General features: G+C 38.0%; 1 protein-coding gene across 2 annotated transcripts in view; it reads left to right on the top strand.

Annotated features, from left to right (window-relative positions):
* Window positions 1–14,265, top strand: part of LOC121312453 (phosphatidylinositol 5-phosphate 4-kinase type-2 alpha-like) — a 73,867-nt gene that overhangs the window by 42,020 nt on the left and 17,582 nt on the right. For both annotated transcript variants that reach the window (XM_041244258.1, XM_041244265.1), the window contains exons 2-3: window positions 1,050–1,147; window positions 1,788–1,884. In XM_041244258.1, the coding sequence (XP_041100192.1) occupies window positions 1,050–1,147; window positions 1,788–1,884 (195 nt within the window). The remainder of the gene's footprint in view (window positions 1–1,049; window positions 1,148–1,787; window positions 1,885–14,265) is intronic.

Genomic DNA, 14,265 nt, shown 5'->3' on the forward strand with positions numbered 1-14,265 from the left:
TTTTAGTTTTTTTTTTTTTGTAATAGCCAGGGAGGAATAGCTGACAGTGTCATTAATGTGCTTCTGTCGGGAAAGGACAGCCCTGGGGTTACCAGACCCCACAGTGTATCATCAGGATGGCTGCTGCACTGTAAAAACACTCCTGCAGTCGTGTCAGACACAGCTTTCTAGTTTCTGGATGGTGTGCGTGCGTGCGTGTGCGTTTGCGTGTGTGCCTACTGTAAGTGAAATTTTTGTGATGAATACGCTTTTTTTTTTTTCACTGTAAGCAATCTTTTTTGTAAGTTGGTTTTTACTGTGTAAAGCTTAAAAGTGATCCTGTTGAAGCGTAAATACTTCAAAGCAGGTGTATAAACTAGGTTGTCCTGAAGATGCCCCTGCTCACAGTATTTTAAGAGTCAGATCCTGGTTTGTTTGCTGCCTTGCGCTTGCGCTGACATGTTGTCTTGTTTCTGTAAACAGGAGTTGCTGTGCTCTCACATACAGCAGCAATTTTTTTAAGGACTTCAGACACTAATCCCACATCATTTCAGTCTTGTCCTATCAGTCAAAAGCGATAACTGCCCCTCCTTGCTCTCCCACAGTGTCAATCTGGGCTCCAGCTGGTGACGTCTGCACTTAAATACTGGGACAGAATAATAAACGCAGAACGACTGAAGAGGTGCATTTGTTGCCCTTCTTAAAACGCTCATCTGAATTGTTCCACTCACAGGGAATTGAAACAGACACATTCTCAAAAAACGTTACATGAAATGCATGCCTTCATCATTTTGGCTACACTTGACTGACTTTTTTCACACATTTAAATTCAGATCAGGCTTTCGCTTGAACCTTTACAGTACCTACTGTAATGATTCAAAACCTGCATAAAAATAAACTGGATTGAAAGACTGCCTGTCTATAGAGATCAGCCTGATAGAAATACTTGCATTGAGTACTGGGCTGTAGCATAATGGAATGCAATTTTTTCCTAATAATTTTGGCTGTTATAAAAATGAACGTTTTAAATGAGTTGTAAAAAGCCGGCCTCTCTTTTTTGTTCCAAACAGATCAACGAATTGAGTCATGTTCAGATCCCAGTTATGTTGATGCCAGACGACTTCAAAGCCTATTCGAAGATAAAGGTGGATAATCACCTTTTCAATAAGTAAGTACAGTAAATAGCATGATATTATTATGCTGCATTTTTCTTCTAATAGCTGTAGCAAAATATTTTGTATTGATCATGTATTTTGCAGCAGCTGATATTTCTCACAAGCTTGACCCTTTTGTCATAATACGCTGCCTTTATTGAGTGGTGACTATTGCTGTTGTGTGTCAGGGAAAGCATTGAAATGTTTCTGATAGGACAGATTACCCTGAAGTGGTTTATGTTACATGGCCTAAAATTAAGAAAACCACCTTTGTCAGGTGAGGTGCCCCATCGATAGTTAGTCAAACCCAGAGAGGAAAATGCAATCTGAATAATGCAATTGAAAAGGATACTGTGAGTGTGCTGCAATTCTGACTTACTAAATAGACTGAAGGATTTTAACATTGATCTTCTAGCTACTGGAGTGCATTATACTGTACAGACATGCATGCAGAACGCATTTTTACTGTTATTATTCATGTTTTGCATGGACATTTTTTCAAATTCAACAAAACAAACTAAAAAAACAAATTTAAAAAAAAGCTTGTTTGTAGATTAGCTACATTTTTACCTCCTGCAAAAAAAAAAAAAAAAAAAGTTTTAGAAATTGCATTTTTTGATTCCCCTCACATCATGTCGTGTCTGTGTTTTACAGAGAAAACATGCCAAGCCACTTTAAGATGAAGGAATATTGTCCAATGGTCTTCCGAAATCTCAGAGAAAGATTTGCAATTGATGATCAGGACTTCCAGGTATGTGGGCCCAGTCTCGACTTGGCTTAATAAAATGAATTCTGAATTATAAAGTCATTGCCACCAATAGTGACTTGATCTATAGAGGCATCAAGTAAGAGCTATGCATTCAATAAACTACAATCAAATTTGCAAAGACAGAACATTTATTTTCCAAAAGTCATTTAGAAAACTTCCAGATGATTTGCTTTCCTCCCGGAGGCGGTGGTAGGAATATGCAGTTTAAGGGAATGTTCCAGTCAGACCAATAACAGGAAAGACGTTTGACAGAGACTTCTTGTGAAAACTGTGTGTATTTTTAGTACTACTGTTTATTAAACTAACGTGGCAATTACAATTGTGCAGCTACACAACATTTCTCAGGAATGAAAATAGTTAATTGTGCAATAAATGACAAATTAAAAACTGCAAAAAGTGCGGTACCCTTTTTGCATCTTATTGACACATTCATTACCCCCCCCCACTCCCACTTACACACACAAACACATACAGTGTGTGTGTGTGTGAGTGTGTTTGGAGGTGGGGGAAGGGTACAAAAGAAGCATAAATTTTACTGGTAACATTTAAAAAATTGATTACCACCTTCCCCCCAGGCTGCACTGTAAAATTGCATAAACTGTTCTGCTCAATAACAGCAATAACAGTTATGTATTGCTGTAAACATTCATTGATTTACTTTCATTGATAGTAAATGCTACCTAAATGCCAAAGCTGTCATCAGTTTCTCAAATGTTGTAGCAAGTCTAAAAAGAATGCCATGCAGACTGCTCTGCAGTAAGTGTTTGTCAGGAAGGTAAAGTCGTTGAGATGGTGGTCGTTGTTGCTTGAGGTTTCATGTCCGCTCCTCTAGTTGTTGTATGCATCTTTATTAACCTTACATGAATGTAGAGAAGCGCTTCATGAAACCTGGTAAGGTCATTCTTTAGTTATTAAGAGAGCATGATGTTTTACAGTCTGTATGATAAGTAGCAGTATTCTTTTTTAGTGTACAGTGGAAACAGCTAATTGTGATTCATCATGTAATGTGGAACACATGCACCCAGTGCTGCTTGTTAAAGCTGTCTTTACTGAGCCCCCTTATTGGTGCATATTTACATTCTCCTGAGAGCAACTTAAAACAAGACGCCAGGCAGTAAAACACAATGTAACCTGAACAGTTTATTCTTGTTCCATGATAAGCAAACATACTGAAGTGAGAAGTGTTTGACTGGAAACCTGTCGTGTTTTACAGAAAATGCTGCAAAATCCCAGAGAAACACTCTTCTCTTTTTGGCAATTTGCATGTCCAGGCTGTTATGCAATATTCCATTAGCAGTGGAATTCACTTTGTATGCCTGCGGTTGTAATTAAATAATGGAATTGCTTTGATGATGTTGTTGAGGCAGCCTGCTAGGTACTGTAGTTCATTGTGCCATAGTATTATTATTATTGTTCCCTGTGGGTTTGTCCCATATCTACAGAACCACTCATGCAATTGTTGTGTATATATATGGCACAATACACATCACAAACACAAATATACAAAACAATTTAAAAACAAAGCATTAATATCGTACTGTTATCATATACACACGCATTGCACAATAACACAAAGCAAATGAAATATCTACTTGATGAAGCAGTTTTTATTTTAGCAGACAAGTTGTACAGTTGTAGCAGTCAGCAATGTAGCAAAAGCCACAGGGCAGTGACGTCACTTCCCTAGCAACAAGCCTCCTGTGCTGGGAATGGATTCTTTCAATGCAGCAGGTTTATGCATTTAAGAAAGGAGAGGAAGACTCATAAAATTATTTGGAGACAAGCTGATGAGAAGCCTCTGCAGTACGATTTAAAATGGCATGCTGCTTTTTATGCAAAAACTTCGAAAAGGCAAGTCAGCAAAGTTAAAAAACAAAAAAATATTCACAATCTATTCATAAGTGAAATGGAATGAATATACTGGGCCGCAGTCAGGCGATAAACGGCCTGCGGGTTGCATGTTCCTCCTAACCCTCCTGGCTCACGTAAGGTAGGAGACACTATATTGAATATTAAAACTAAACTAGTTTTCCATTTTCATCCCACAGTAAAGGTGATTTACAGGTATAACAGTACAACAAGTTTAAAAATAAGAATAATACAAAAAAAAAAACATCTCCCAGCGGTGATAATGCTCTGTGGTATATCATATTGTTTTAGAGATAGATTGGGATTACCAGTCAATTCAGTTTCTCATTAGCTGTTGGTTAAATAAATATAAATATACCGGCTGTTTTTAATAAAAAAACAATTTGTTTGGCTCCTAGAGCAGCCTTTGTGCTTCTCAGAAACAATATGTTATCGGATTGACATCAGAGGGCAATAACAGTCACTGAAGGAGATAAATCTTTTCAACTTTTCCCAATTGAAGAAGCTGGTGCTATTGTTTTTCATGCTTGGGATTCACATTCTTATTAAATTGGGGTTTGAAAAGCCATTCGGTGTAACAGATCTGACATTTGGTTAGGTAAGATTATTGGAGAATATGCCTCCAGCCTTCTCATTTCCAGCTGCTGTGTTAAATTGCCATCTACTTTGATGAGCCGCCTAAAATAGTTACTTCAAAAATTAAAAAAAAAACACCTTTTTAAAGTGCTTGTACGTTCCAGTAAAATAGTGGCAATTTTCACAATTCATTACGTATGTAAGTAGAGTAAAACATTCCTTTCTTTTCTTGGACACCGTGAATCTCAATGGACCAATCCGTTTTGAGCTTACAAGCAGTGTTGCTGATGAAGGAAGTAACCTTACAGCAGTGTTATGACACTGACTTTGTTTAATGTACAATCTGCATAATGTACCGGTGTCACAAAGACGGCTGGAGTGGGTGACATCAGACCAGTAACCAGGAACAAGGAAATAAACAACAGAGGTGGAGTTTGGTGAAGCTGAGCGAATGGTCTCGCTCAGCATTTAATAGTGCACAGACAGACAGAAAATAAACGGTTGTGACACAAACAAGACACAGGACACGGCACATTCGCCAAAACAAAGAGATGAAACAAAACGGACTAACACTAAACAAACACAGTGAGCTGATATTTTAACAACTATTATTATTATTATTATTATTATTATTATTATTATTATTATTATTATTATTATTACCTCCGTCTCCAATCCCGTTCTTCACTCGCCGAACACACAACCCCGAGTGGGTGAAAACATGCTGCTTTTATGCAGCTGTACTGAGACTCGATTGCTAATCAATCATTCAATTGGAGTCGCGGTACAACTGCACGTGAATTAAAAAATGTGCAATTCCCTGTGCTCACATATTATTACATTTTACTTGCACGTGAAGTGCTGTGCAATCCTCGTGCCTAAATACACATATACATTTTAAACACTTGTGTTACACAGACCCGTTTATATCCCGTTGTCCAATGACTATACACCAACATTAACACACAACATACAACACAAAATACACACAGGGGAGGACACTTTGCCACAACCGGTCAGATAGTTTGCTGCATAATCACAAAATCTATATACAGATAAGACGTACACACGTGCATGTACAAATACGCATGAACACATGCTGTGATTCTCTATCTATGTTTAAATAGGCACAGTACTAAAGCTGATTAAAGACAAAGGTTATTTATTTTTAGAATACTGTCTAAATTCCCTTTTTAAGAAGTTCAAGTCAAATGGAAAAATGTATGTATGGATCTCAAACATATATATATATATATATATATATATATATATATATATATATATATATATATATAGTATGAAGCTCTGTCACTGTTTGAGCTCTGTCCCCCACTGCTACTGTGTCTACTGTGTGTCAAAAAAAAAGAAAAAAAAAAACGCGAAGCGCTGGTGTGTCCAGTTCATTTCTAATCCCAATTCACTTTTAATCAATTCAAATTCCTATTCCAGTCATTTTACAACAAAGGCTTTATTGAGCAAAAACACACTGTATTCAACTTAATGAACTTGTCATGTAACCTGATAAAGCCTATGGCATAAACCTCAGTAAAGACTGTGCTGTAAAACAGAATAGGAATTGGAACTGTATAAAAGGGAACTGGGATTGGAAATGGAATTCACCCCAAATCTGCAGTGGGGGGTCGTTAGGCACCTGCACCCTCGACTGGGGCGAGCGACCCCTAGACCCCATACCCCCCCCCCCCCCCCCCCCCCCGCCGCCCCCCCCCCCCCCCCCCCCCCCCCCCCCCCCCCACCCCCCACCCACCCCCACCCCCAACCCCCCCCCCCGCCGGCCCTTCTATTAGGGATTCTCTAGCCTCTTACTTCAAATCAGAATGAAAGGACTAGGCCTTCAGTACTTCATACAAGCCAGTGTTACCTACAGTCATTTTATTGTACCACAGAAACTTGACAGTCTACTAACATGGTACTGTATAATATCATTTCATCAGTCCACAGTCCTGTTTCATATATCATTGGTTTGTGTAAATGAGTGACAGTATTAGGAGCTGTGGAGAGCTCTTTCCTTTCGTTTTTGATGGTTCTACAGTACAGCTGCTTCTATTAAACATATGCCTTCTAAAATATCTACCATCCCCGGTTCTACTGCTTCAAGACTGACTTCTAATGATTCTTGTCTCTCACTCGGTTTAATACTCTCACTGCAGACTGATATCTGACAGCTGCAGTCTTTGATTTCCTCAGTGGCCATTCATCAGTGTAGATCTGTATACAATGTTCTACAGCAGGAGAACTCAGAATTACACACAGATCGGAATCTTCAGAGTATCACACATTTTCACTGAACGTTACAAACACCAGTGGGTTCCTTGTTTTGTTGTTTTTTGTTTTTTTTTTTTTTTTTTGGGGGGGGGGGGGGGGGGGAGTTAACATTGTAAAAATACACAAACGGCATAAGAATAATACAGAAAATAAAAAAAAAGAATAAATGAATGGTGTTTTTCAGTGGATACACATTATCTGAATTTGTGCTGTGTTAATCTAGAATCATAGATTTGCTCCAGAAGCAGGGAATTTCTTGTCAGAGCTTGTGTTTTATTTTAAAATAAAATGGAGATATTTAATTACAGAGACAACAAAAGTCAGATGTAATGTGAGATGTCTGTGGGCTGTAGTTTTTTAGTAAAGATATGTGTAAAGTGCATTACTGCTGTAATGAATACATTGTGTTGTGTATACTAAAGAATAAATATCTTTATACAGCAAAGTACAATGACATTAACTTGTAATAAATTACTTCAACAAATATGCACATTATGTATTGAAACCCATAAAGCAACTCTGTCTGTCCGTCTGTCCTTCACATGCTGTATAAAGGTAAACCAGGTTCTCAAAAGCACCAGTTATCCAATATAACTGTTTTTAGCAACTCTGTGAAACCGAAATAGGTTATAACAGCCATAGATGCATCACTCTGATGTTGTTGTCAGAGCCCTAGGTATTATTTGATTTTTTTTTTTTTTTTTTTAACAAATACGAAAGCCTCTATCCGCTCCCTTGCCTTCGCGAGGCACAGTGCAGAGGCGATGATGATGTTTCCTGTGTAATGTAATGACCGTGGACATCTGAATGTGTCTTTGATGTTCATACAAATTGTAAGGAAGCCAACAGCATGGTAGAACAGTTTCATGAATATAAAACTGTATTTATGCCAGCCAGAAGTGAGGTGCTCTCACAGAGCTGTTAACTCTCAGGGTACAGGAATCCTGCTCTGTTGTTTCATAGCAGTATTGCAAGGACATTGGCTGACCCGCAACCCAAATTCATTAGTCAAATGTAAATGGTCTGGACTTGCCATTGTTCTTTTTTCCCCCTGCATTTTAGAAATTAAGAATTAAATTAAGAATGTTATATCTCTGTTATGGATTGCAAAAATAATTCAAGCATAAACACTGATTTAAAGAAAAAAAAAAAATTAAACAGCTTGACCAGCATGCAGCAAAGAGTTTAAAACGACAGCAGTCTCTGCTTATCCAAAGAGCAGGGATGCACACAGTCTTTGGAAAGGTCATGCATGAAACAACATGGTTGTGTTGGTAAATATCTATGCTGAATATACTTGGCTGAAATATATATGTTACAGTTAAAGCTGATTATACAGTGATTGTTGAAAGGACTGATTGTACAGTAGAAACCAGCACAACTTATTCTACTTTACTGGAGCAATATAATAAGCAAATGCAGAGAACTCCTCATTTATACTAACAATTCCGTCCAGGTAGATTTTACGGGTACCTGTGGTTCTTTCCAACATTCTAAAAGGTTGAATGAGAACATTTCAAATGGTCTCTGAGACATTAGAAAACGATTTAGTACCGTCAGTCAATCAGATTCCAGTTTAAGCGGGCTGTAATAGACGATAGAGCCATCAATGGGCACTATCGCTTAATTAGGTTATTGCTATTAACCTATTTCACACACCTGCTGTAAACCATTAATCTGCCACAGTACATTACAGGTACCATTTCATATTCCACAATCAAGCAGTGGGCCACCTTGCAACATCCTTTATCTGTCTGTGAACATAACATATTTTCCACACTCGAATTCATTCTCTTTGACTTGTCTGTGCGTAGGCTGCTGTTTGATGTTCAGTTCTTCCTGCTCCACACTGCAGTATCAGAGATTCTCCTGCAGCATTGCAGGCTGTTGCTTTAGGAGTCTGAATTTTTTTATGCCACTCTGGAGTACCGTTTGCCTTCCCAAAAACTGTATGGGCACAATTTTAAAGCAAGGGCAAAGGCAATTTTACAGGAATAAAACAATTGTAATGGAATGAAAACTGGCAAAGACAACATACTTGCAGGAAGAAATTTGAAATTATACTAAAGGCATAGACACAACCTCATTACATCAAGGCAAATCTTACTCCAAGGGTGGTATAAAACAAGCCTTCAGATATGTACAGCATGACAAGCAATGACACCTTATACAGTAGTTTGTTAGGTAATAAATGTGAACAATGTGCAGTATTGTTCTTATGAAGGCACTTGCCTCATTTGTAATTGATTGGTTTGTTGTTGTTGTTCCTTATAATAATGCTCTTTTTCTGTCTCCAAACTAGGCTGCTGTAACAACAGAAGTGACTTATTGGTTTCTTAGCCCTGCAGTGGATATGAGAGTGATGAATTTATTAGGGCTGTGTGTACAGTATCCATAGTGACGTGTCATTAAAAGACTCGACTCGCTGTGATGATGGCTACCAGTTCATAGAACTGACCTCTGGCGGTTTTTCCTCAAGATCCCAAGATTAATAATCCAGCGACTCCCACTATGGATATTGAGATTAAGAATACAGCTCATACTTTGTGAAAGTGGCCACATGCTTCTTGAATTCTGTCTTTGATGAATAGCTTGGTTGTCAAAGATCTTTAAATTAAGAACGCTCTTATACTCATTATAACACAGTTCCTTTAAAGAGCCAGACATTGGGTGTGTTTGTGTGCGTCTTCTAATGATGGTGGTTGTATATGTGGGTGCTAAGTCATTGTGAAATTGTGTTAGGGGTGTTTTTTTATACAGTAAGCAAAGCAGCATTTCATTCCAGTTTCTTCAGCCGGACCAGCTCTCAGCTGAACCCTTTCAGTAGTGCTGTTTGTTAACACATGCCATCTGAAATCACGCTGGAACCTCACGGGACTCCTAGGTCCCAGTCTGAGGTCGTGTATCAATATATTTTAGAACGAAATAAAAAGGTTTGTCCTGTTCTTATGTATACGCAATAAAGGAGTTGAATCTTGAGCTCGACAGTAATTCAGGAGGCTTATTAAAAGGCTCATCAGGGAACATTGCTCTGAATATATACAGCTCATTTGCTCAAACCCAATCTAAAATGGTGTGTATTGAAAGTGCTACTGTCCAGGATGCAATCTGTGTGAGCACTCAACTAGAGGAGAGCAGGCATTTTACAGCCTTGTGAGTGTCTCCTCCTTTTCTCCTTGGAAAATCAATGCAGTCCTAAAATGCAGGAGAAGCGAATTCATCCCTAGCTGGCTTAGCTTCAGCGAAACACCTGCATTAGCATCCCAAGCGCAAAGCATTTTAAAGTTAATTATTAATGAACTCTGTTTCCTGTATCAGCATGTTTTTAAGTAACTGGGTAGAAAAAAATGGCAACTTTTAGGGAACAAAGAAAATATTTAGCACTCTGAATAGCTGATGGCTTTCAGGAATGCTCTATAAAAAGCCTCTCAATTTTTTTTTTTGTGCTGTGTTGATTTCTAAAGGGAGTGAGAGACTCTGCTGCAGTTCTTAAAAAAGAGATGAGGATTAATTCACAGTCAAAGCAACTAGTGTTTTATATTTTATTAGGCTTAACGGTCATCTTAATCAGAACGGGTCATTTCAGTGAAATGGCTTGTCGCAATAACTCTTTGAAACGTGCAGCCCTGGAAGATTATTATTATTATTATTATTATTATTATTTATTATTATTATTATTATGTCAACAACATTTTACATTAAATATATTTGTACCTTTTTTGTTGTTTGTTTTTAAAAGGTAACAGCATTCAGAACTAGTTTTAACTGTATGGGACTTTACACCTTTAACAAAAAGCAATCCTGTTTGGCTACAGTTTACATAAGACAGGTATAGTAGTGTGTAGACTGGAGTGATTGTGACATCATGAATACCAATGATGTAGCCTACGTTTCTACATTTTTAAGTCACATTTTTGCAGGTACAATGTTGTGGCGGCTTGCAGTTGCAAAGTTTGTCCTCATTTTGATTCTGTCAATACTGTAAAACTAGCCGAGTTATATTAGAGGCAGTGATTCTTCTGAGGTCTCTGTTTCTCGCTGTTTTATAACATTAACATTGCTTTAAAATCAGGGGTAGACTGAACATGTGAAATAGTATTTCTTACATGAGACTTACATTGGCATGCTCTCGCACTCTCTCATGCCTCACCTCACACAAAAAAAAGAAGTAAAAAAAAAAAAAAAGAAATACTTGTTTTTAGAAGTCATACAGAAGTGTGTATCACGTACCTCACTACAGAATAGAGGATAATAGAGTGATCCTAGAGGTCAATTAGAAAGGTAAGTACCTGTGTGTGTGTTTTTTATACTAAATTCAATTTTAGTGCACAAAAAATGTGTTTTGGAGCGAGTGCCACTGCTGCCCATGTCACTTCAAATGTGCTGGTTCTCTCAAACAAGGACCTGTGGAGCTTATCAGATGACATGTCTGGGCACCCTCTGGAAAAAGTCTCACTCTTGGAGATGGTGCAGCCTTGCAATCTTTGCAGCTCTTAATTGTTTTAATAAACAGCACTGCGCTGTACATTTTCATTGCAGTGTATAAGACAAGATGTGAGGGAGGTTTGCTTAACTCACTGGATAATGGAGATGAATGAACAGCAGTAAATGAGTAAATCGCACAGTTTCAGCATCTCAAAATTAATTGCTTTTAGACAGAATAAATATGTAATGCAGCACTGATTAGACAGAAACCGGAATGTAATTTAAATGTAGACATACACACACAGAGACACGTTCTCTCTTGGTTATTTATTTTGTAACTGGATGATTTCTAAAGACTTCCAGAAGAAATGAACTCTTGCATAGTTTCTTGAACACAAAAAATGCGTCTACCCAAATTGTATGAATCTTCTTTCCCACTTCTGTTATCAGGACCTTTGCGCACCATGCTGCAGATGTGACTTAGTAGGTGGCGGGTTTTTTATATCCATTATAAACTGTCTGTCGCAGTAAAATCTTTTTATTATAGCACATTGAAAATGCCATTGCTGCATCAGTCCAGGCGGAGCAGCATGCCTGCCCCTCCTGTCATTATTTCCAAGTATCTTCAATTTCAAACAGACAAAAAAACCAACTTAAAATATGACTTTTCTCTGCATGAAAAGCAAATGTTTTGCATTCCTTAGAGGTGTCCTGGTCTCTAGCAGATTTGTCATTTAATTACCACACTGTAAGGCATTAAAGTACTTAGATGGTGTATTTGTATAATTGGTTACCATTTTGTTAAGTTTTATTTTAGGATAAATGCAGCCACTTGTGTAGTATAGTGATACAGTCAGTGTTCTGGAATGATCTGTTGTTCGAAGGAATATCCAAGGACTGCCACCTATTATTTGTAATTAAATATGAGTACCCCTCAAGGATTTCAGTGTTAATGCCTGCATGAACACCTTGTGTCGGTAACACTTTGCCAGCTGACACAAGCACTAGCTGTTAGCTGTACAAAAGAGAGACAACTTCACCCTGCAATCTGAAAAAAGGTATATCCTGAAATGAATGTAGAATAAACAAAATATATAAATAGGGCTGGTGTAAAGTTTCTGATCTTTGGATATACCAAACATGCTATGGCTTACAAAATGTAGCCGGTGTAGAGTGCTGAAATTTGGTAACTCCAGCTGATTAACTAGGATGTGCTGTAAATGTGAGTGTTTGAGGCCTCTGGTCATTCATTTAGTACCCTTCGCAGAGTGCCATTAGTGCTTGATGGTTGTGTGTGCTGTTATATTGAGAACAATGTTGTTGATGTTGTAGTTCAATTACTGGAACTGAATGTGTTTACAATGTGTTTGTTCTCGGCTAAAAATGACCTAGTCACAGAACAAACCCCATGACATTATAGTATTGTAACAGTGGGTGGTTTGGCTTGGAGAGGTGGATGTACAGAAGAACCTGCTGCCAGGAGAATATGTAGACATTCCATTAAGGTTTTTTTTTTTTTTTTTATTATTAATTATTTTCAACTCAATATAAAGATTTTTTTTTTTTTTTTTTTTGGTCTTGTTAAATTTAGTATTATAGTTAGAAGGATATTATATTTGGACAACTCAGTTGTAAACTGTCCTTGCACCCTTAAAACACATGTACACGTACACACACACACAACACAAACACACACACACACACACACACACACACACGTGTTTGTATTCCTATATTTGTAGGGACTTCTCATTGACTCTCACTATATTTCTGTTTACTATTTGTAACTCTAGTCAAACAAAACTCCATGCAGGGTGAAAGCCGACAACAAACTAAATATTTTGGCACGTTTGTTTATTTTTTGAAGGTATATTTAGTTCTTAAAAAGGTGTTTTACTAAATGGGGACGTCCCCACAATGTCGTTTTTTCAGGAGTCACTATCTTTGTGGGGATGTTTTCTCAAATGTTGGCCCCTCATTGATAGTAATACCTTCTCTCTCTCTCTCTAAAGAGGAAAATGACTAGAAGACCCAAAGCGTATATTTGCTGTATTCTGGAACTTCGTGATAAGTGATGGTTGTAAAGGGGTAATGTAAAAATAATCAATCTGTGAGGAAAGGTTTGTGGTGCTTAGGGGTGGGATTGTTTTAACCACTCGGATTGCTTGTTTACTAAATAAATATCTTTCAATGGCTGAATTGAACGCTGCTCTTGAAATATGAAGCAGCGGCATCTCGTTTATTAAGATCGTTTTCCTTTGTTGAATAAGGGAAGAGTATCTGTTCGGGGACATTAACATGGATAGTAAGCAAACAGTAACAACACAAACCAGCACAGGTGTTATCGGCTTGACTAGTGTCACACTCCAGTATGCCAGTGTATTTGTTAGATGTGTAGGGTTTGTATTTCCGAGAAGTTATTTGAAATACAGAACTCTCCCATATGGTGATGTCATCAGGGGGCTTAGATGTGCTGTTCCTGTCTGTGTAAACAAACTGTTTGTGAACTCACAAGGTGCGCACCCAAATGCGTGGACACATGATGGAGAAGGCTGGGGTCCAGAAATAGAAGCTTCACTAATCCCCATTGTTCTTTTCAATAGTCCACAATCTGCATAGCTGGGGACAGCGTGCCAAGCATGTGCACCTATGTACACAGCATTTACACCATGGCAAACTAGAATGATTGAGCTTTGAATGGGTTTTTAACGTGAACAATTAGTACACAGTAGATTTTATTAGTAATACTAATAGTGCCGATTTGTATGACATTGTTACTACTGTCTCGTGCAGTTTTTGTGTTCAGGTCAATTGTCATCTTCCCTCAAACCTTGTATTTATAATATATTTTAGTACACCGAGAACAGGGTTGTGTGTTGTTGCACATAACTGATTTGATCACCCCCCCCCCCCCCCCCCTTTTTTACAATGAATATGGGGGAATATATATTAAAAAAACAGTACAGTGTTATTAAATATACATTGATAAAAACAATATTAACAGAAATGATCTCTTTTGGGTGTTAAGAGAGTACAGTGAGTTCACCCAGCTCAAAAGCTGCCTCAGTCCAGCCTTGCACAGTGTTCAGATGTCCTGTATTGATCCTTGATGTGGATTCCTTCATTTAGATTCAGCCAGAAGCAGACCTCAGGGGAGTTACAGGATAACTGCAAGACTGCAACATGGCCTTTTTGGCTGCTATTAGGCCA

This window comes from Polyodon spathula, chromosome 3 (assembly GCF_017654505.1).
Source record: "Polyodon spathula isolate WHYD16114869_AA chromosome 3, ASM1765450v1, whole genome shotgun sequence".
Taxonomy (NCBI): Eukaryota; Metazoa; Chordata; class Actinopteri; order Acipenseriformes; family Polyodontidae; genus Polyodon; species Polyodon spathula.